Source organism: Aspergillus sydowii, assembly GCF_001890705.1.
Source record: "Aspergillus sydowii CBS 593.65 unplaced genomic scaffold ASPSYscaffold_4, whole genome shotgun sequence".
NCBI lineage: Eukaryota > Fungi > Ascomycota > Eurotiomycetes > Eurotiales > Aspergillaceae > Aspergillus > Aspergillus sydowii.
The window spans coordinates 1,425,272-1,443,873 of record NW_024467862.1 but is presented as its reverse complement, the minus strand read 5'-3'; the positions used below and the strand labels follow the sequence as shown (position 1 = coordinate 1,443,873).

Genomic DNA, 18,602 nt, shown 5'->3' with positions numbered 1-18,602 from the left:
CTCTACCTGACATGTCAGTTAAGGGAGGGTTGCATCCAAATATTAACCCCCGTGTGCGCCTCTCCCTGTTGAAGCCTAACACAAAACTCCACCGTATGTATGCTTCCTTTGACGAAATTAACAGTGTTCAATTCCAAACCGAAGCTCAGTAGCCAATTTTCTGGCAAGATCACTAGCGCAGCTCGGTGTATTTACTTACTTTTAGAGCCTCGAGTACTCGATAGGAGACCAGCCCTATAAGCGTGTGCCACCTCGAATCTCTCCGGTGCAAGCTTCCTCACTATCGTTACCACATGCCCTGGTCATTATAGAAAGAGTACATCTATAATGGTATCATTTCGGAGACCGGTCCTTGCCCTGCTGCTATGGTCTATCTCCAGCGCAGCAGAAACATTCGACTACGTCGTTGTCGGAGGGGGAACTGCAGGCGTAGCGCTCGCCGTGCGCCTGGCCGAGGCATCGCACAGTGTTGCTCTAATCGAGGCTGGGTCCCATTACGAACTTACCTGGCCGCTGGCTGCTATTCCCGGGGCGGATGTGCTCCCTGTGGGATCTGATCCCGATCCTTTGGCGCATGCGCCTGCGGACTGGGGGTTTGTGACTACGCCTCAGGCTGGTGCGAATGGCCGGGAGGTTCACTTTGCGAGGGGGAAATGTTTGGGTGGATCGTGAGTTGGGAATTGAATCTGGGGAAGCCTGTTTAGTGCTGACTCGGGGTAGGTCGGCTTTGAATTTCGTGATATATCAAAGGTTGGATGGATGCTGTTGAGACAGTGATTAGGAGAGATGCACTAACATCGCGAAGGCCAACAAAAGAGTCCATGGACAAATGGGCGGAAACGGTAGACGACGACAGCTATACACTTGATAATGTCCTGCCCTTTTACAAACGAAGTGCTCGTTTCGCTCCCCCAGATACCAAGTCCCGACTGGAAAATGCCACTGTTCAATATAGAACATCCGCCTTTGAGACTAGCGGTGGCCCGCTTGAGGTCTCTTATTCAGACTATGCAATGCCCTTCTCCACATGGATGAAACAGGGAATGGATGCCATCGGGCTGTCAGAAGCTGACGATTTCAACAACGGCGAACTCAACGGGTATCAGTACTGCACATCAACTATTCGGCCAAGCGACCAATCTCGCAGTAGTTCCGAGTCGTCATACCTGAAATCAACCAATGCTACTGCCCTCAAGGTCTTTGACCAGAAGCTAGCAAAGCGGATTCTATTCGATGATCAGAAGAACGCGATAGGGGTCGAGTTAGCCAGCCAGCTAGGCATCCGGTCTAAGATCATGGCGTCGAAGGAAGTCATTGTTTCCGCCGGAGCCTTCCAGTCCCCGCAGTTATTGATGATCTCTGGCGTCGGACCTGCAGAGGAGTTAGGAAGCCATGGAATTGACGTTGTGGCTGACCTGCCTGGAGTTGGACAGAATATGTGGGATCATCCATTCTTTGCACCGAGCTACCGTGTAAACGTCGAGACCTTTACACGACTCGCTAATGACCCGGTGTATTTAGCAGCCAGAGCAACAGAATATATTCTGAGCCATACAGGACCATTAACAAACCCGGTGGCAGACTTCCTAGCCTGGGAGAAAATCCCAACAGCGCTGCGCTCCCATTTCTCACAGGAAACAGTGCAAAGTCTGGCTGACTTTTCTAATGACTGGCCGGAGGCTGAGGTAGTTACCTTTCTTTATCTGTTATTATTCCTAGCTAATCACTGAATAGCATGTATCCGGAGCTGGATATATCGGCAACTTCTCCAACCTCCTAACCAACCAGCCCAAAGACGGACACCAGTATGCCTCTATACTAGGGGTTCTCATAACCCCGACATCTCGAGGGAACATCACACTTACATCCAACGACACCTCTGATCCACCCCTTATCAACCCAAACTGGCTGTCCACAAAATCCGACCAGGAGCTAGCAATCGCCATATTCAAGCGCATCCGCCAGGCCTTTACCAGCGAGGGGATGAGTCCCGTCGTGATAGGGGAGGAGTATTTCCCTGGAACTGCAACACAGAATGACTCCGACATCCTCGACTGGATTCGGGATAATATGATGACGCTCTGGCATCCGGCTTGTACATGCAAGATGGGTGTTTCCAGCGACCCGCTTGCTGTTGTTGATAGTAGAGCACAGGTGTATGGAGTGAACAGGCTACGGGTTGTTGATGCGAGTGCTTTCCCTTTCTTGCCTCCTGGACATCCACAGTCTTCAGTCTGTGAGTGTCTATCTCTGATTTATGTGTATGACATGCTGACAATGACTAGATATGCTGGCTGAAAAGATCGCAGATCGGATTATAAATGGTGATTAAGCAACTATCTCACAAGTGCGGTAACATACTATTATCAGGAAGTTCTTTTATACTTTTATATATAGTCTAATCTTCAATATATATAATCTAAATCTACTACGCATTGACAGGCCCATACCAATCTGCAAAACCTAGATCAAACCCCCACAGAGGCGTGTTGATGCGCTTTGCCTTACCCTTCGCAGCAAGACCATCAAGCACAGCCAGATCCTCCTTTGAAAGTGAAACAACTTCCTTGTTACTGACAATGCGCTTCTCCGTGACGGACTTTGGAAGCACCACAATGCCCTTGTTGACGTGGTAGCTGATGAGGACCGTCGCAGCCGAAACGCCGTTCTTCTCTGCAATCTGCTGGATTTCAGGGTCTGACATGATCGGTGCTCCTATAGACAGTTAAAACACACAATCAGTAAAAGAAAAAAAGATATGCAAGTAAGTGCATACCAGTAGACCCAAGCGGCGAATACGCCTCAAGCAAGATCCCCAAATCCTCACAATACTTCTTCAACTCATGCTGCGGCAAGAAAGGGTGCAGTTCAACCTGGTTCACAGCCGGCACGACGGTCCATGTCTTGCGCAGGTCTTCCAGATACGGGATCGACCAGTTTGCGACGCCAATGGCCTTGGCTTTGCCGGACTTGTAGACCTCTTCCATCTGGCGCCAGGTTTCGCCTTGGTCCCAGGAGCGGTCGACGGAGCGGGTGCCGTCGGGGTTTGTGGGGAGGAGGTCGCTTGTTGCGTTCTGGGAGTGGTTAGTCAAAGACTCTCTCTCTCTCTCTCTCTCTCTCTCTATATATATATATAACGTGGAGCTTTTGTTAGAGGGGGTAGTATAGGCGTACCGGGACGAGGCGAACGGGCCAGTGGATGAGCTGGTGGTCACGGTCAGTTCTGAAGTGGCGATATGCGTGTAATATGTGTTAGGAACGTACATAGAGATCAAGATAATCGGTTCCCAGCGCATCAAGAGTCTTCTGCAGACCCTCCTTGACGTTGGGCTGGTGCGTGTTCCAGAGCTTGCTAGTGATGAAGATTTCTTCACGGGGCACACCGCTGTCCCTGATACCCTGGCCGACCTCATTTTCGTTGCCTGGGAGGAATTAGAAGACCTAGTGGACGTTGGCCAGTGGATGCTGGCCAGTGTATCTGTAGCTCACCATAAATCCTGCGTATTGTTAGCGGGGAGGCATGCCTGTACAGTAGGTAGTGGGAAGACAGGCTTACAGTGCAGCATCAATGTGTCGGTATCCGTTCTTGAGAGCAAAGGACACGGCCTTTGTTACCTCTCCAGGCTCGGATTTCCATGTTCCTGGCGCAGTATCAGTAAGTGTATATCGTAGACATATTGAATATGGGCACGCACCGAGACCAACGGCGGGGATCAGAGCGCCGGTGTTGAGCTTGAAGTGGGTAGGGGGAGACATTGTAGTTCTTTCTTAATTTTCCGAAAAGATAGCAAGATGAAGAAGCGTAGAGACAAACAAGTGACTTATCTGTCTCAGAATGCCGAATGCTTCTGATGTCACGCAGATCGGACGAAAGCAGTCGGAACAACCCCGATCGGGCGAAGCTGCAGTTATCCCCGACTGCATCCCTTGCGACCGATCCAGCTCTCTACTTAGCACACGCTAATCTATCGCTTCTCTATCTACGTAGTTATCGAGTATACACTCTAGAAATCGACCATGAGCTACAAACTTCTTGTATCCGGCGAGCGGGCTGACTTCACCACGCTCGCGCTCGATGTGGACCAGAAGGAGCTGCGTGTTCTCGCCAATTACCCGGCTCCCGCCAATGCTTCGTGGGTTGAGCCATGCAAGTCAAATGGGAGGGTTGACCGTTTAATTGGGCTTTCTGAAGGCGACGAGTCTGGTCTGTTGTATACATTCGAGGTTGACCACGAACGCGAGGCGTGCCGGATTACCAGCCAACAGCCGACTCTGGGAGCACCGGGTCACTGTAAGTTGTTGAAGTACTATTGCTATGATAATACTAATTATTATATATAGTTATTACACTCCGCGATGGCTCTGCCCTTGCTCTGGCTACTGTGAGTGTCTACCAACTCCATGACTACTTCCGCTAACAATGCCAGTATCTGGGAGGCTCCATTGCACTATATCCCATCAAAACCAACGAAGAAAATACGCCATTGCTTGCGGAAATTCCACGAACAGAAGTCCTACCTGACTTTCCCTACAAATCAGTTATACATGGACCCAACCAAGGCCGCCAGCGCCAATGCCACCCACACCAGATGCTCGAAGACCAGCGCGGGATGCTGTATGCTCCTGACCTAGGCGCAGACCGTGTCTGGATCTTGCGCCGCAACGGAGCAGCAGAGCTGGAAATATGTGGCTGGCTGCAGTGCCCACCGGGGACGGGGCCTCGACATGCTGTACGGAGTCCGGATGGTACGCTTCTCGAACTACCTGTGGTTTAGGCATCACGTCGTCTAATCGAATTTACAGAAACAATCATGTATGTCATCGGCGAGCTCTCGCATACAGTCATCGCCTTTGATCTATCATCTCTGCATGTGGAAGCAGAAGGTATTATATCGCCTATCGACGGCTTCGCACAGAATATCATCCCTCCAACCGTCCGTCCAAACCATCAATTTATGATGGACTCCTCGGAGATCTGTCTACACCCGACAATTCCAAATGTGCTCTACATCAGCAACAGATGGGAGAGACACATTGCACAGCGAGAGCCTCATCTCCAAGATGTTCCTAAAGAGTTGCCTCCCGGAGACAGTATTGCTATTATCCTACTTTCAGAGGACGGCAGGAAGGTAGAAGCTGTGAAACATGTGAGAACAAATGTTGATGTTATCCGGGGCATGCGACTTAGTGGTGATGGGAGGTATGTTGTAGTTGTTGGGCAGGAAGGTGGTGGAGTTGAGGTCTACGAGATCGGTGGGCAGAGAGGAGATGCGTGGACTCTTGTTGCTGGGTTGAGAGACGGCGAGGGCTTGGAAAGCGGGATTAAACATGCTGTTTGGTTGTAGAACTAGAAGTACCGATTACGGAGGAGTAGAAACTGCCAATAGATTTGTCTTGTCTCGTCCGATCTATCTTTATTAAGTCCGGTGGCAGGAGGATTTATGTCCGATGTATACAACACCCCCACGGTCTGTTTCTCCCGGTTCTCTATGCACCATGTTCCCTACAGACAAGAGAGCTCTAGGTGATAGATATCTGTACACGGGCAACATCGGCGTCTCTTTTCCGTATAGCGTAGCACTTGCCGAGGATCGAAATACCATTTCTTTTCATGTCATTAGGTGCATTCGGTACAGTGCCAGGATAATCGGTAAGGTGCTATCGGCTGATTCGGCAGCAAGCGAGATATGGGCAAGCCGATAAACCCCGGGATCCATTCTAGTGCATCCCACGTTCGGGATACTGACTTCCTGTGCTTGTAGCCGAAACTGAAGACGGAAAAGAGAAATATATGTCTATAGAGTGTCTTTCAGCCGTAAGGGATGCAGCCCTACGCTGCGAGGCAGTTCTATTCTGATAGTATCCATGCTGTATAGAGCAGAGATACCTATATGGCGTTAAATTGTGTATTCGAAAGACATTGAAAGACCGCATAGGATGTGTTCCGACTGTGGGCCATCCACAAATGCCTCATGGCAGTTCTCCAATCTCCACGCAATTGTCGTCATCCACTCTCTCCACGGGGACCCCAAGTCCGACTCCTGTCTCCTAGTCGGTTAGGGCAAGACATTTACCGTAACGCGTTAGAGAGAAAGAGTCAGCGTAAGATGGACAACGGGACGGCTGCTGTATAAGTACCGTTTAGTTGCCTCTGTTCCGGCATATCTCTGCTCCTGTCCAAGACACCTCCTTTAACTTCATATCCCTTTACAATACTTGAAATGGATAAGCCGGATTCCCTCAAGGAAGACGCAATCGAGGCTGACCTGCAAGGCACCTCCCAACATGCCGAAGACATGACCGCAGACCGGGAGCCCTACGGCTCACCGGGTCTTCAGGGCTTGCTGCAGAACCCCTTCGTCCTGCTCTGCGCAGCCTGCTCAGCACTTGGCGGGCTCGTCTTCGGCTACGACCAGGGCGTCGTGTCCGTTACCCTGGTCATGAGCCAGTTCCTCGATGTTTTCCCGCGGATCAGCGGTTCGGGTTCTGGGTTCTGGAAGGGTCTCCTGACGGCAATGCTGGAGTTAGGCGCTTTGATCGGTGCCATTAACCAGGGCTGGATCGCGGATAAGATCTCTCGCCGGTACTCGATTCTGGTGGCTGTTGGTGTTTTCACTGTTGGGTCTATCCTGCAGACTGCGGCCGTGGAGTATGGCATGTTGACCTTTGCTCGCTTTTTGGGTGGCGTGGGCGTGGGCATGTTATCCATGGTGGCGCCGGTTTATATTGCTGAAATCAGTACGCTCTTCGCTTATTCACAAAGTAGTATAATATACTGATTATCTATCTCTGCAGGCCCTCCCGAATGTCGCGGTACACTTCTCGTCCTCCAAGAACTAAGCATCGCATTCGGCATCGTCATCGCATACTGGACTACCTTCGGCACGCGGTACATGGCCGGCGAATGGGCCTGGCGTCTCCCCTTCCTCCTCCAAATGGTCCCCGGCTTCATCCTCGCCACGGGCGTGATCTTCCTCCCCTTCTCCCCGCGCTGGCTCGCCTCCAAAGATCGCAACGAGGAAGCCCTGCACAGCCTCAGCCGCCTCCGCAGACTGCCCACCACCGACAGACGCGTCCGCCAGGAATACATGGACATCCAAGCCGAAGTCCGCTTCCACAGACAGATCAGCGCCGAGAAACACCCTACCCTCCAAGGCACAGGGACAAAGGACGCACTCCTCCTCGAGCTCGCTTCGTGGGCAGACTGTTTCGGGAAGAACTGCTGGCGCCGCACACATATCGCCATTATGGTCCCGTTCTTCCAGCAGTTCGTTGGTGTGAACGCTCTGATCTATTACTCGCCTACCTTGTTTGAAACGATGGGGTTCGACCTCGATATCCAGCTCATCATGTCCGGCGTGCTGAACACGCTGCAGCTCTTCGGCGTGATAGGGACCATCTGGACGATGGATACGCTGGGCCGTCGTAAACTGCTCTTCACGGGGTCCGTCGCAATGGCCGTGTCTCATATCATCATTGCTGCTCTAGTGGGACTGTATAGTTCCAATTGGGCCGCGCATCAGACGCAGGGATGGGTCAGTGCGGCGTTTCTCCTGGTTTATATGGTTGCGTTTGGTTCGACCTGGGGGCCTGTTGGTTGGGCATTGCCGTCTGGTATGTTCCTTTTTTTACTTTCCTCCATCTAAACCTAACAAGAGTCCTCGCGAGGTAACTGACATTCCTGTGTAGAAATATTCCCCTCCTCCCTGCGCGCCAAAGGCGTGGCGATTGCAAACTGCTCCAACTGGCTCAACAACTTCATAATCGGCCTGATTACGCCGCCGCTGGTCCAGGACACCGGGTACGGGGCGTACGTCTTCTTTGCGGTATTCTGCATTCTGTCTGGTGTGTGGAGTTTCTTTTTCGTGCCTGAGACGAAGGGGCGTACGCTTGAGCAGATGGATCATGTCTTTAAGGATAGTTCGACGCTGGATGAGCGGGCGAGGAGACGCGCCATTGAGGCGGAGTTGTTAGGGGAGTACGCTGAGGGGAGGTGAGCTGGTGAACAGTTGTAACTATTTATAGGTATAGATGTATGTCTATTCCTGGGGCATGTGTTGGATAGGGCCTGGACAGTCATTCTAATGCTTTATATATTGGAATACAACAGGTAAAAAAAAAACGCATTATTCAACTCGCCAACTAAACTAATAGACTAAGAAACCACAACCTGTTCGAGGTCATTCTTCGTCAAACTGATATACATGAGCGAGTGATACCCCTAGCCCTACGGTTTCCCCAACTCAAACAAAGCCAACTCATTCCCCGAAGCCAGTATATCGCCGTATCCCTCAAACCCATTCTTCATGAGAACCTTCATACCCGCAGCATTCCCGAATTCACACCAAGCAAACAACTTCTCCGAACTTGCTGGAACATCCGGATCTACGCTTATCCTCGGCAGTGTCCACCACGCATCTACGACCGCTCTCACTGCCTCCGTGGCAAGACCACGGTTCCAGGTACTGGGGTGGGTGGAGAACTCTAGAGTTGGGACTGGACGGAGGGCGCTGACTCCCACCGCGCCGATGACTTTCCCGGCTGGATCGTCGGCGACGAGGATGGCGAAGAAGAACTGTCGACCGCAAGCTCCGGATGCATCCGGGTCTGTTAATGTTGTTCTTCTTATGCAGTTTCGTGATTCCTCAACGTCTTTGTGTGGGATTATGCGATTGCTAGATATGGAGATGTCCTCGTTAATACACGGGTTAAGAATATCATAAACATGGGAAGGAAGGTTCTGAGAGACTTACAGCCAATCGGCGACGGTTCGTAGACGCCGATACTCGAAGACGTCCTCGGCGTCTGATAATGCCAGAGGACGGAGGATGAGATGTTTGGTGCGGATGGTGTCTGCAGTGGTGGGGATAATGACCCAAGTGGCCTGGGAAGGACAATAAGATACCGGGATATTTCTCGAGTTTCCTTTGCCTTCCGGATCCATTATTGGTATTGGAGGATGGGCTGTAAAGACTGGTTTATTAAATGATATGATAAGATGAACGAGACCAAAAGAATGTGGGTTTGTATAATAGCTAAAGTAGGGATAAGTTCGAGAAGTTGACGCGGTAGGAGGGAAAGAATTCAGCAATGAGGGTGATGGCTGCTCCTTCCCCTTGAAGCCTTCTCCTTTGTAGCTCAATGTCATACAAGCTTCCAAGTACTATATCCATTATCTAGATCACGTCTTAAAGCTTTAGCTTAGACTGTTGATTCCACGAAGCCACCGACTCCATAATAGCCGCCATCTCTTTCACCTCAGCAGGGACGCGCGGAAGGCTATGTATAGAACTATGTTTGAAGGTCCTCTGGCTCTGAGGCTCACAAAACGAGGCACAGAGTGCAGAAGCCCGCTGCATGAACGGCGGATCATTCTTGCTATAGGCATGCAGTGTCGGGATGGAAAGGCGCGCCTTATACAGATCCGGATGCACGACACACGGAATCTCAGGAATTTCCCGGTCAGTGTAGTAGGTCCCCGACAGTCCGTGAATTGGCTTCGTAATGGCCACGCTCATCACCAGCATGAGGGCTGCATGTCTGGCTGGCTCGGGGAGTTTCTCTATTTCATCGGGCTTCCCAGAGCGCAGACGGCTGAGGTCTTCTGCGGACAATGAGCCATATACAGACTGGACATAGGCTGGGTCAGATGTAAGAATTGGCGGCGTCGAACAGAAGACTCCAAATTGAACTGGGAGCGGCTTTTTGGGGTGGAGGGCTGCCTGCTCGAGGAGGTAGGCGGCCATTACGGATGAGCCCTGACTGAAGCCGAGAACCCCATCAAATGGCCCTTGATCGGTGAATGTCTTGTGAATGAGATCAAGAGCTGCCCTGTTGGAGGCTGGGCCGAAACCAAAGGACCAACAGAGGTAGGGTCCGGGAAAGATGTCGGCGAGCCCTATAGATGGGGTTATTTCCGGACCGTGGTTTAATGTGATAGGATTAACTTACCTGGAACTGGGGGAGTCTCTACATTGCCTGCAAGGAAATGGAATTCCCAGCTGGGATCGCAGTGTTTTATCAGTGCTGACATCTGGCGCTTCATGATCTCGGGGTTCGTCCCCCAGCCATGGAGACAGAGAATACGCATTTTGTTGTGGAACTGAACAGCCCGCCAAGGTTTATCTTGACAGTTGTTATCGAGTGGAATAAGCAGTGGCTTGGATATGGACTGGAGAAAAGAATTGGCAAAGAAGCTGAACAGGTTTTCTGACTTCAGCCTCGCCAGGTGCATCATCCTAGACATCTAGCCATTATTGGTTTAGTTTGTGCCGCGCAAGGCTGTGTCTGGGCTGGCAAATTGAGGATTATTCATCTCTTATAGTACGAATAATTATACTGACATGGGTAATAAAATGAGAAGAATTGAAGTCCCAATGTACCAGACAATGGCCCTATTTCAACTATAATATGGGATTAATCTCCAGAGCAATCAACAACTGCGTCAGGACCACAAGTTACTAGTACATATCCAGGAAACTAGCGATATCTTATACGCGGCAATAATCTTACATTCAGTCCGCAGTTGATTCAATAACACCCCGTCGGACCGACACTGCACCGCAATATTCGCTGGCTCGCTCGAAGAAACGGATTTATAAAAGGTAAGCAAGATTCTCAGATATTAATGATTACTCGGGAGGTCTTGCCGGTAAGGACAGGCTGAGGAGCAACTTAGATGATAGTTTGCACCTTGGGGCCTATTTGCTTCTAATTTGTACGGACATAGCATAAAAGAAGACCATAGACAAAATGGAAGAGCTCGCTCAATTCTCTTCCTCAACATTTACGAGGTTCGTATCCCAATATTCCACAGTGCCGATCTCAACAAGGGAACAGACCGAGGAGCCAAAGGTCAGAGACTGGAGGACCGCGATCGGATACAGGGCACCTGAAAGAGAGTTACTCTGAGGCCACTTTGCAGCCTATTTTCTGACCTAATCGAGCAGTCTGACGAGACGCCTTGCATATACGACGCCCAAGTATATACTATATACGAGCACTGCGGAATCTGAAACGCAGCTCTGCAAGGGAGCGGATACAGTTTTGATGAGTGACGCCGTCAACACGAAGACAGACGAAGTGCAGGAGCACGAAGACATATGAATACCATGTGTAGAAGCGGCGATCATTCCTTGTTATAATCCAAAGAGAGGAGGCTCGAACACCTCCCGTATGATGTGGCGATCGCCATTGGTAAAAGGGTCTGGTTTATACGAGCCACAGCCCACAAGGTTTACCCCCAGATTCTTGCAGTGCTATATTTGGCTACAATCTGTGGCGTGTCGATCTTAAATGCCCAGAGTATAGAATATTTCAGAAAAGTTACAACCATGATGCATCTGGTATACTTGCCTGCAGTGACCATCTCGATCAACATCGTATTCTCATCCACACCGATGATCAAGGGCACGCCCAAGACACACGAGAAGCAGGAATACGAGCCCAGCAAGGAAAGACTGCAGCCATTGACGTTTTTCATTCTATCTTTATCTTCATCAATGGCTTCAGAAAGAATATAAATACCCCCTCGACACCCGTCCTTCATCCTCATCAACAACTCATCAGACAACAATCAAACCAAAGCATCCACTCATACAAATATCCAAGACCAAATCTTTTCTTTTCTCAAACCTTCCACCACCAAAATGCAATTCTCCGCCATCGTCCTCAGCGCCGTCGCCCTCTTCGGCTCCATGGCCCTCGCTGCCCCTGCCCCTGCTCCCGCCGAGCTCGAAGCCCGCAGCTCCTGCCAGATTGGCGACATCTTTGGCGCAGGTGATGCCGCGTGCAGCGCATCTGTACGTATTTATCCTGTATTCAGAGTGTTGAGAAACCTGCTAATTCATGTACAGTGTCTTAAGGACGGAACCTACCACGGCGGTTACTGCAATGACGAGAAGTAGGGCTTCTTCCTGGTATACCTGATTTTTTTCGGCTATGGATACTAACTGGGTTTGTCTAGGGTCTGTGTTTGCACTTATTAGATTGGTGCATATAGTGCGGAATAGAAGATGTGTGCTATGAGGTTGGTTGTTTGGTTGTACACCAGCTTTAGATCGAGTTACGGAAGTGGAAGTGGAGGTGATTGTTTGATGGATTTTGTTTTTATTTCAATAAATTGACACTCGTTTTGCTTTGAACTTGTTACTGCTCCCGACTCGTACACAGACGTTGTAGTGGCCTAATTTTAGACTCGTAGGTGAAGCTATTATATTGTTCGGCCTGAACCAAGGAACAGTTCAGTAAGCGCAAAAGGATTAATGAATAAAAATAACCATGTTATCTATACTAAACCTTCATAATAGGAAACCCCTTATCATCAAAATAAACCGGAACACCATTCCTAAACGAAAACTGCAACGCCGTCGCAATCTTCGCCGCCTCATACGCATCCTCAGGAGTACAGGTCAACTCCTTGTCATCAAGCACCGCCCCCGCAAACTCATTCAGATCATTGATAAACGACTTATCATATAGCACAAACGCATCAGGCGTCGTCGCAGTCCGCACCCCATGCGCATCCCGAACCTCCACCCGGTCAATCGTCGAGTTCGCATTAATAACGGCATGGCCCTTTGTCCCGCACACGCGCGTCATGCCCTCGAAGCCATTTGTGAGTGTGCGGCCGAGATGCGTAGTTAGGACTTTCCCATTAGCGAACTCGACTAGGCCCCAGCCGTTGTCGCAGTCGCCGTATTTGGATAGTTCGCTGTAGACGGCTTGTTGGCCCATGGCGATGACGCGGTTCACTTGCTTTTTGGGGTTTGCGAGGTTGGACTTTACGTCGAGGAAGTAGCGGCCGATGTCGATCTGGGGATATTAGTTGTTGGATTTAGTGATGTGGTATGAAGATGGGTTACTGACATCGTGGACGCCCATGTCGACGAAGATGCCGCCGGACTGGGCGGAGAAGGTGACGAAGAAGCCTACCATTGTATTAGCCCTGTTTTCACGCAGTGGATGATACTGCGATTTATGTAGGAAGCTTACCTGTAGGGTCTTGCTGATCAAGACAGGTGGTTTCAATTGCATGAATCTCACCCAGGGAGTTGCTCTGGATCATCTGCTTCGCATTTCGGTATGATTCATCATCTACAAGGTCAGCATGGGAGTAGGATATCCCTGAGGTATCGCTCACATCGCCGACAGAAAGGAACCAAGAACTTGAGATTCGGCTTGGACGCAGCCTTGGCCAGAACCTCCTTCGTAGTAATGACATCCACCGAGATTGGCTTCTCGCACATAACATGCTAGACGACGTCAGATTCAAGACACTTATATAGCGGTGTACTTCACAGCCTCACCAGCCCCAAGTCAAGAGCTTTGATAATCAGCGGAGCATGGGTGGCGGTAGCCGTGGAAATCAGAACGGCCTCAGCGCCGCTATTCTTCATGCACTCCTCTGGGTCAGCAAAGAACTTGACGGTAGACGGGAGATTATCCCTCGCCCACTCGTCGCTACCGGGCTTTGTGTCGCATGCGGCGACGAACTCGATGCGAGGCTGTTGGAAGGCGATGATGCGGGCACGGATGGCACCGAGGCGGCCGAGGCCGATGAGGGCGAGCTTCAGACGGGGTTGGTTCATCGCGATTGTAGATGAGTAGAATATGGATATGGGATTAGAGGGAATTCCATGGCTCTTTTACAGTGTCGTTATGAGGGTTTCTAGATGCTGGATATTCTGGCCCGATGTCTTGATGTTAACTCCGATGTGGGGATCCAATTATGTCCGATCATTCTGGGCATCGGGTCTTTGCATCGGACATGCCCCGACGTGGACCGTGGAGATGTGACGATGATAATGGAGAAAAAGAAATCTCAAGTTCAGTGAATTATACTAGTCACCCTGAACTACAGACCCCATCATTAACGCTTCTACCAGGGTCCCTTCCGGAATGCGGCCCTTTCCTGGCTGAAGAACCAGGAGCGAATTCGCACTGGCCAGACTACCTACTCGTGAACTACGTTGTCCTACACCCTCTGCGCCGGTACTTGTTGCGTAAAGCCGCCCATCTTTTCGCGACGCCGTGACAATAGCTCGATGGTACTCGGTGCGCTTCGGATCGACCGGGAACGGGTGCGTCAGGGTTACCGCGACAAGAGGCAATCCGAGTGTCGGCGTGAGCCCCAAAGCGGCCTGTTTCTGACCGAGCCCCAGGAGTTTGTGCAGGGACGGGAGAACAAAGAGATTCAGGGTGACGAGTGCCGAGGCTGGGTTCCCGGGGAGGGAGAAGATGAGCCTGGAGCTGCGTTCTTGCTGTCCTTGTGCGGAGGATGTTGGCTTGAACGGCACGGTAGCAAAAGTGGTTGGCTTCCCAGGCTTCATAGAGACGCGGCCAAAATGGATTGTGCCGCCGAGATTGCGTTCAATGGTGGGCTTGAGCAAATCGAGCTCTCCCATTGAAACTCCACCTGTAGTGATGATCACATCAACGCTGGTGTTGGACTTTCCAACTCCGCGCAGAGCATTTCGAAGGCTCTCCTCGAGCTCACCGACGGGGGTGTCACGGGCGATCCCTAGGTCGACTGCCGGGATGCCCCATGATTTCAGGCACGACAAAATTGAAGGCCGATTGGAGTCTCGGATCTGGCCTCCCTGAAGTGATTTGGGGTCATCGTGCTCGACTAACTCGTCGCCTGTACTCAAGACCCCCACAGTGGGCTTTTTGAATACTTTGACGGACTTTGTTCCTGTGGCTGCCAGGAGACCGATTTCGCCACCGACAGAGGTGATTAGGTCACCGCGCTGGAGAATCTTAGACCCTAGTGAAACATCGCTACCTGGTTGGCGAACGTTCTCGTTGGGTTTGATTTCCCCAGTGAGAATCTCTATGGTAGCTTCTTCCGTACCATCAGGGGTTGAAGATGCTAGCAGGGTATCTTCAACCATGACAACCGCATTGGCGTTGGGCGGGAGAGGAGCACCCGTCGTTATACGGGCGATACTGCCAGGCTCAAGCGGTGCCAGAACTCCACCTTCATTGGCGTGGGTAATGGCAGCTACAGGGAAAACTCCTTTTGTGGTCTGCCCGTCGGACGGAGACGCTGGGGCAATGACAGCATATCCGTCGACGATACTTGCGAGGTATGCTGGTACCGCCTCTGCCGCGTAAACATCTTCCGCGATAACGTAACCAACCAAGTCGATATTCACAGGAACCTCGACTACCTCGGGGTCGGGTGTTTGAGCTGAAATTAGTTTTAGTGCTTCGTCTACGGAAAGCATCGGATACGGTGACTCGCGATACCGTCGGTTCGCCCCTGCTGCGGGGTCATTTGATTGGCGTTCTGAAGGTGTAGTATGTGCCCTTGGCACAACATGGCCATGGCCGTGGCCGTGACTGTGGCCGTGACTATGGCCGTGACTATGGGAATGAGAGTGATCATGATGGTGATGGTGATGGTGGTGATCGTTCTGCGGCTCTGACTTCACTCCTGCTTCAGCCTCGAGCTTTTTCACTCCTCCGGCGTGGAGCGTTCTTGAGTCTGCGCCAGCAGCTTGGGTACATGCATGGGGTAGAAGCTTGATGACGGCCTCAAGATTCTCCTTTGCACCCTTGGGTGAACCAGGTAGTGTAATAACTAGTGATTTGTTCCTGGTCCCCGCAACAGGCCGCGCCATCATGGCAACTGTATATGTTAGCTGGTCATTTTCAATATCGGGAGAGCCAGCGCACGTACAAGGTGTAACTTTCAACGACGAGGCGATCATTCCATGTCTGAGTATTATTAGTATCAAACAAACATAACCTGTCAGTGTACATACACAAGACCAGGGGCTTGGCGATGGAGGAGAGGCGTCACTGCCTCGGGAGTGTTATCCTTGATGGCAAACCCCGTTCCACCGCTTATGAGAACGAGATTGACTACATCAGACCGGTCGGTCCACTCGCACACGGCACGTTGGATCTGAAGTATATCGTCCGGCACTATTCTGGTGATCGGCTGGCCCCAGCTGTTTGCCCCCGCAGCTGTGAAGATATCGGTCAAGGTACCAACGACTTTGTCCGATGAAGGATCTTGCGACGCAGTATCTGAAACCACCAGAATGGCAGCCTTCAGCTGCTGACCCGCCATTTTGCTTGAGATAAAAAATGAGTAGAGATAGAGAGAGAGGAGCAGCAGCAGCAGGCGTAAAGAGGGGACAACCGGAGTCTCGTTGTTCCGGGTTCCGACCCCTCACTGTGTTGTCCGCGATTTCTTGCGATAACCACAACACCGCGTAAAGACACGTCCAGCGACGCCATTGACCATGCGGATTCATCTTCCCGAGTACAGTCTAAACCAGTTTCTTCACGCAGCGCTCCATAACCACCGCCTCTTCGCTTCGGGCTTATTATCGCGTTCAGACTCCCCGATCTACGTCATCGGGAACCCCTCCGCCGACCTCGACTCGATCGTCTCTGCCCTTGTATACTCATATTTCGCGAATAAACGTGTGCCGCACGACTGCCCCCGACAACATGTCCCAGTGATAAATCTCGACAATGTCTCTGCTGGTGCTGAGTTGCGCAGGTTGCGACCTGAGCTTTTCAAAGCCCTTGAACTATCCCAGCGGGATGCGGGGAAGAACTTGGAGGATGGTTTTCTGACGGTGGCTGATTTTATCACTCATTTGAAAACCGGAGACCAAAATCGTCAGTTTGTAGCTGATTCGGTTCTGGTAGATTGGAACGCATTGCCTCTACGCTCCTCGGACGCGGGGAGAGGGTCGCTACCCGGTTTGGACGTTGAGTTTAACGTTCTGGGCTGCATTGATCATCATGTGGACGAGGGATTCCTCCCCCCTATTGCCAATACCCAACCAAATCTTGTCACGCCCACCGGGTCATGTACATCACTCGTCATCTCAGAGCTGGAGAAGATGGGACTCTGGCAGAAGTCGGATGCAGTTTCCGCACACGAAGAGGAAGTAGCCAAGCTTGCTTTGAGCCCAATTCTCATCGACACAGCCAATCTCACGTCAAAGGATAAGGTCACCAAGTTTGATACCTTGGCGTACGGTTACCTTCTTCCCAAAGCAAGGACCACAGAAGCTTCTTGGGACGCCGACAAGTTCTACTCCGAGGTCCACAAAACAAAACAAAACAGCCTGGAGCTGCTCACCGTAGACGAAATACTCGGCCGAGACTATAAGGAATGGACTGAGGAACCTACGAGGCAAACAGACCAACCCCCACTGAAAATTGGTATCTGCTCCATGGTCAAGTCTCTGCCGTGGATAGTTCGAAAGGCTAGTGATTCCCAAGCCTTCCTCGACTGTTTGGAAAGATTTGCCGCAGATCGCAACTTGGATGTTGTCGCTGTCATGACCGCCTTCAGCGCCGGGACGGACGGCCAGTTCTCTCGGGAGCTACTTGTTTATGGACGTAACAGTCGCGCTGTGGATTCGCTCCAAAGTTTTGTCTCTGATTCAAGCTCAGAACTTGGCTTGGAGCAATGGTACTCGCTCGATGGGAATGACCTTGCGCAGGACATAAAGGATGCGCTGATTGCTCGCGACGATGGTGCATGGACGCGCCTCTGGGTACAAACGAACATTGCAAAAAGCCGGAAACAGGTTGCCCCGCTGATCAGAGGAGCAGCTGCTTCTCTGTGATACCTGGTCGATAGTCATGGAGGACAGGACTCCGTAACGATACGAAATCCAGTATTGTTGGGATTTCAAAGACACATCAACGTCCAAAGGTGACGATTCACATTGCAGCAATCTTTCGGCTGCCTGCAAACGGCCATATTGGGTTTTGACTCGTGTCATGTCCATCGTTGCCGCATGATCGTCTCCGACTCTCTTCTTCGGTGGTCCCCAAGGAGGTGACGGTTAACGTAGAAAATTCCATATACATGTGGACTACCCCTGGACTGCAGCTTGGAGACATATACTCACCTTATTCGAGTTCAACATCCAATATTATTTTCCTTCAATCTTCGCCGAACGGGCGATGTTGCTGCCAAACCAGAGATGTACTTCCGATAGCTTACCAACAGCTAGCTCCAGCCCTACTCTGAATCTAACATCGCGTTATCTTGACTCAGCTCCTGATTCCTTTGACTAAAGATCTTCCGGCCCTGAAGCTGGGAACGGCAACTGCAAACCGAGGGCTCAGGGATCACGGTTGAAAGCTGAGGGAGGCTTGCGAGCCGTTTTTTGTGTCAGCAACCTGCCAGTTTAACGGGTCGGCCGTTGGAATCTCAGTGGCCCAGAGACCAGGTTGACTCGTGAGAGTTTGAACGAAGGGTTCGAAATGCTGGTGACTTGCCTTGAGAGCATATCGCGCAATGAGTCCAGCTGAGCTTTGCTCAACGATGCGCGGCAGGGATCCCCAGTATGGTCTACCCGTCGATGTGGTCCGGATGTGGTACAGTCTACCGCGGTGATCATCGCGCCGAAAAGCGAGAACCTTAAGTAATTTGAGTTGATTCTTTGTATCAATTTTCAGCCACATCACCATCTCGGGTGACCCGAATGTGCGGAAATGAACCGGCCTTGCCATTGCAAATTGCGGCACGGCTGGACTAGTCGATTGGAGGCTGTGTCTATTCGGCGGGAAAAGAGAATCCAGCAACCAAACTCCTCGAAAAGGAACCTAGTATGGAT

The 18,602-nt window shown here is 51.1% G+C and overlaps 10 protein-coding genes across 10 annotated transcripts; 5 read left to right on the top strand and 5 right to left on the bottom strand.

The window, feature by feature from the left end:
• Positions 1 to 327: 327 nt before the first annotated feature.
• ASPSYDRAFT_30663 (GMC family oxidoreductase) lies at positions 328 to 2,332 on the top strand (the record flags this gene model as incomplete). The annotated part of the gene is made up of 4 exons (XM_040844798.1): positions 328 to 668; positions 806 to 1,685; positions 1,735 to 2,236; positions 2,286 to 2,332. The coding sequence occupies 4 exons, from the start codon at positions 328 to 330 to the stop codon at positions 2,330 to 2,332; spliced, it is 1,770 nt and encodes a 589-aa protein (XP_040703637.1).
• Positions 2,333 to 2,428: 96 nt separating this feature from the next.
• Positions 2,429 to 3,756, bottom strand: ASPSYDRAFT_200755 (uncharacterized protein; the record flags this gene model as incomplete). Its single annotated transcript, XM_040843784.1, has 7 exons — positions 2,429 to 2,715; positions 2,777 to 3,074; positions 3,175 to 3,204; positions 3,265 to 3,422; positions 3,490 to 3,497; positions 3,557 to 3,641; positions 3,696 to 3,756. The coding sequence occupies 7 exons, from the start codon at positions 3,754 to 3,756 to the stop codon at positions 2,429 to 2,431; spliced, it is 927 nt and encodes a 308-aa protein (XP_040703636.1).
• Positions 3,757 to 4,017: 261 nt separating this feature from the next.
• On the top strand, positions 4,018 to 5,345 carry ASPSYDRAFT_57347 (uncharacterized protein; the record flags this gene model as incomplete). Its single annotated transcript, XM_040849354.1, has 4 exons — positions 4,018 to 4,291; positions 4,342 to 4,382; positions 4,428 to 4,746; positions 4,804 to 5,345. The coding sequence occupies 4 exons, from the start codon at positions 4,018 to 4,020 to the stop codon at positions 5,343 to 5,345; spliced, it is 1,176 nt and encodes a 391-aa protein (XP_040703635.1).
• An 876-nt stretch (positions 5,346 to 6,221) lies between these two features.
• ASPSYDRAFT_148407 (sugar porter family MFS transporter) lies at positions 6,222 to 7,997 on the top strand (the record flags this gene model as incomplete). Its single annotated transcript, XM_040841813.1, has 3 exons — positions 6,222 to 6,738; positions 6,796 to 7,614; positions 7,690 to 7,997. 3 exons carry the CDS (start codon positions 6,222 to 6,224, stop codon positions 7,995 to 7,997), a joined length of 1,644 nt encoding a protein of 547 aa, XP_040703634.1.
• A 230-nt stretch (positions 7,998 to 8,227) lies between these two features.
• Positions 8,228 to 8,944, bottom strand: ASPSYDRAFT_88726 (GNAT family N-acetyltransferase; the record flags this gene model as incomplete). Its single annotated transcript, XM_040852051.1, has 2 exons — positions 8,228 to 8,675; positions 8,754 to 8,944. 2 exons carry the CDS (start codon positions 8,942 to 8,944, stop codon positions 8,228 to 8,230), a joined length of 639 nt encoding a protein of 212 aa, XP_040703633.1.
• A 244-nt stretch (positions 8,945 to 9,188) lies between these two features.
• ASPSYDRAFT_57345 (uncharacterized protein) lies at positions 9,189 to 10,090 on the bottom strand (the record flags this gene model as incomplete). Its single annotated transcript, XM_040849353.1, has 2 exons — positions 9,189 to 9,898; positions 9,952 to 10,090. The coding sequence occupies 2 exons, from the start codon at positions 10,088 to 10,090 to the stop codon at positions 9,189 to 9,191; spliced, it is 849 nt and encodes a 282-aa protein (XP_040703632.1).
• Positions 10,091 to 11,648: 1,558 nt separating this feature from the next.
• Positions 11,649 to 11,906, top strand: ASPSYDRAFT_88724 (uncharacterized protein; the record flags this gene model as incomplete). The annotated part of the gene is made up of 2 exons (XM_040852050.1): positions 11,649 to 11,801; positions 11,856 to 11,906. 2 exons carry the CDS (start codon positions 11,649 to 11,651, stop codon positions 11,904 to 11,906), a joined length of 204 nt encoding a protein of 67 aa, XP_040703631.1.
• A 385-nt stretch (positions 11,907 to 12,291) lies between these two features.
• Positions 12,292 to 13,589, bottom strand: ASPSYDRAFT_149512 (uncharacterized protein; the record flags this gene model as incomplete). Its single annotated transcript, XM_040841914.1, has 5 exons — positions 12,292 to 12,813; positions 12,868 to 12,929; positions 12,994 to 13,095; positions 13,142 to 13,253; positions 13,308 to 13,589. The coding sequence occupies 5 exons, from the start codon at positions 13,587 to 13,589 to the stop codon at positions 12,292 to 12,294; spliced, it is 1,080 nt and encodes a 359-aa protein (XP_040703630.1).
• A 58-nt stretch (positions 13,590 to 13,647) lies between these two features.
• Positions 13,648 to 16,085, bottom strand: ASPSYDRAFT_44215 (uncharacterized protein). Its single transcript, XM_040846813.1, has 3 exons — positions 15,771 to 16,085; positions 15,686 to 15,723; positions 13,648 to 15,634 (listed from the first exon to the last, which is right to left on the bottom strand). The coding sequence occupies exons 1-3, from the start codon at positions 16,079 to 16,081 to the stop codon at positions 13,842 to 13,844; spliced, it is 2,142 nt and encodes a 713-aa protein (XP_040703629.1). The 5' UTR covers positions 16,082 to 16,085; the 3' UTR covers positions 13,648 to 13,841.
• On the top strand, positions 15,762 to 17,809 carry ASPSYDRAFT_901299 (putative exopolyphosphatase). The gene has a single exon (XM_040852283.1). It carries the CDS (start codon positions 16,257 to 16,259, stop codon positions 17,601 to 17,603), a length of 1,347 nt encoding a protein of 448 aa, XP_040703628.1. The 5' UTR covers positions 15,762 to 16,256; the 3' UTR covers positions 17,604 to 17,809.
• Positions 17,810 to 18,602: the final 793 nt, after the last annotated feature.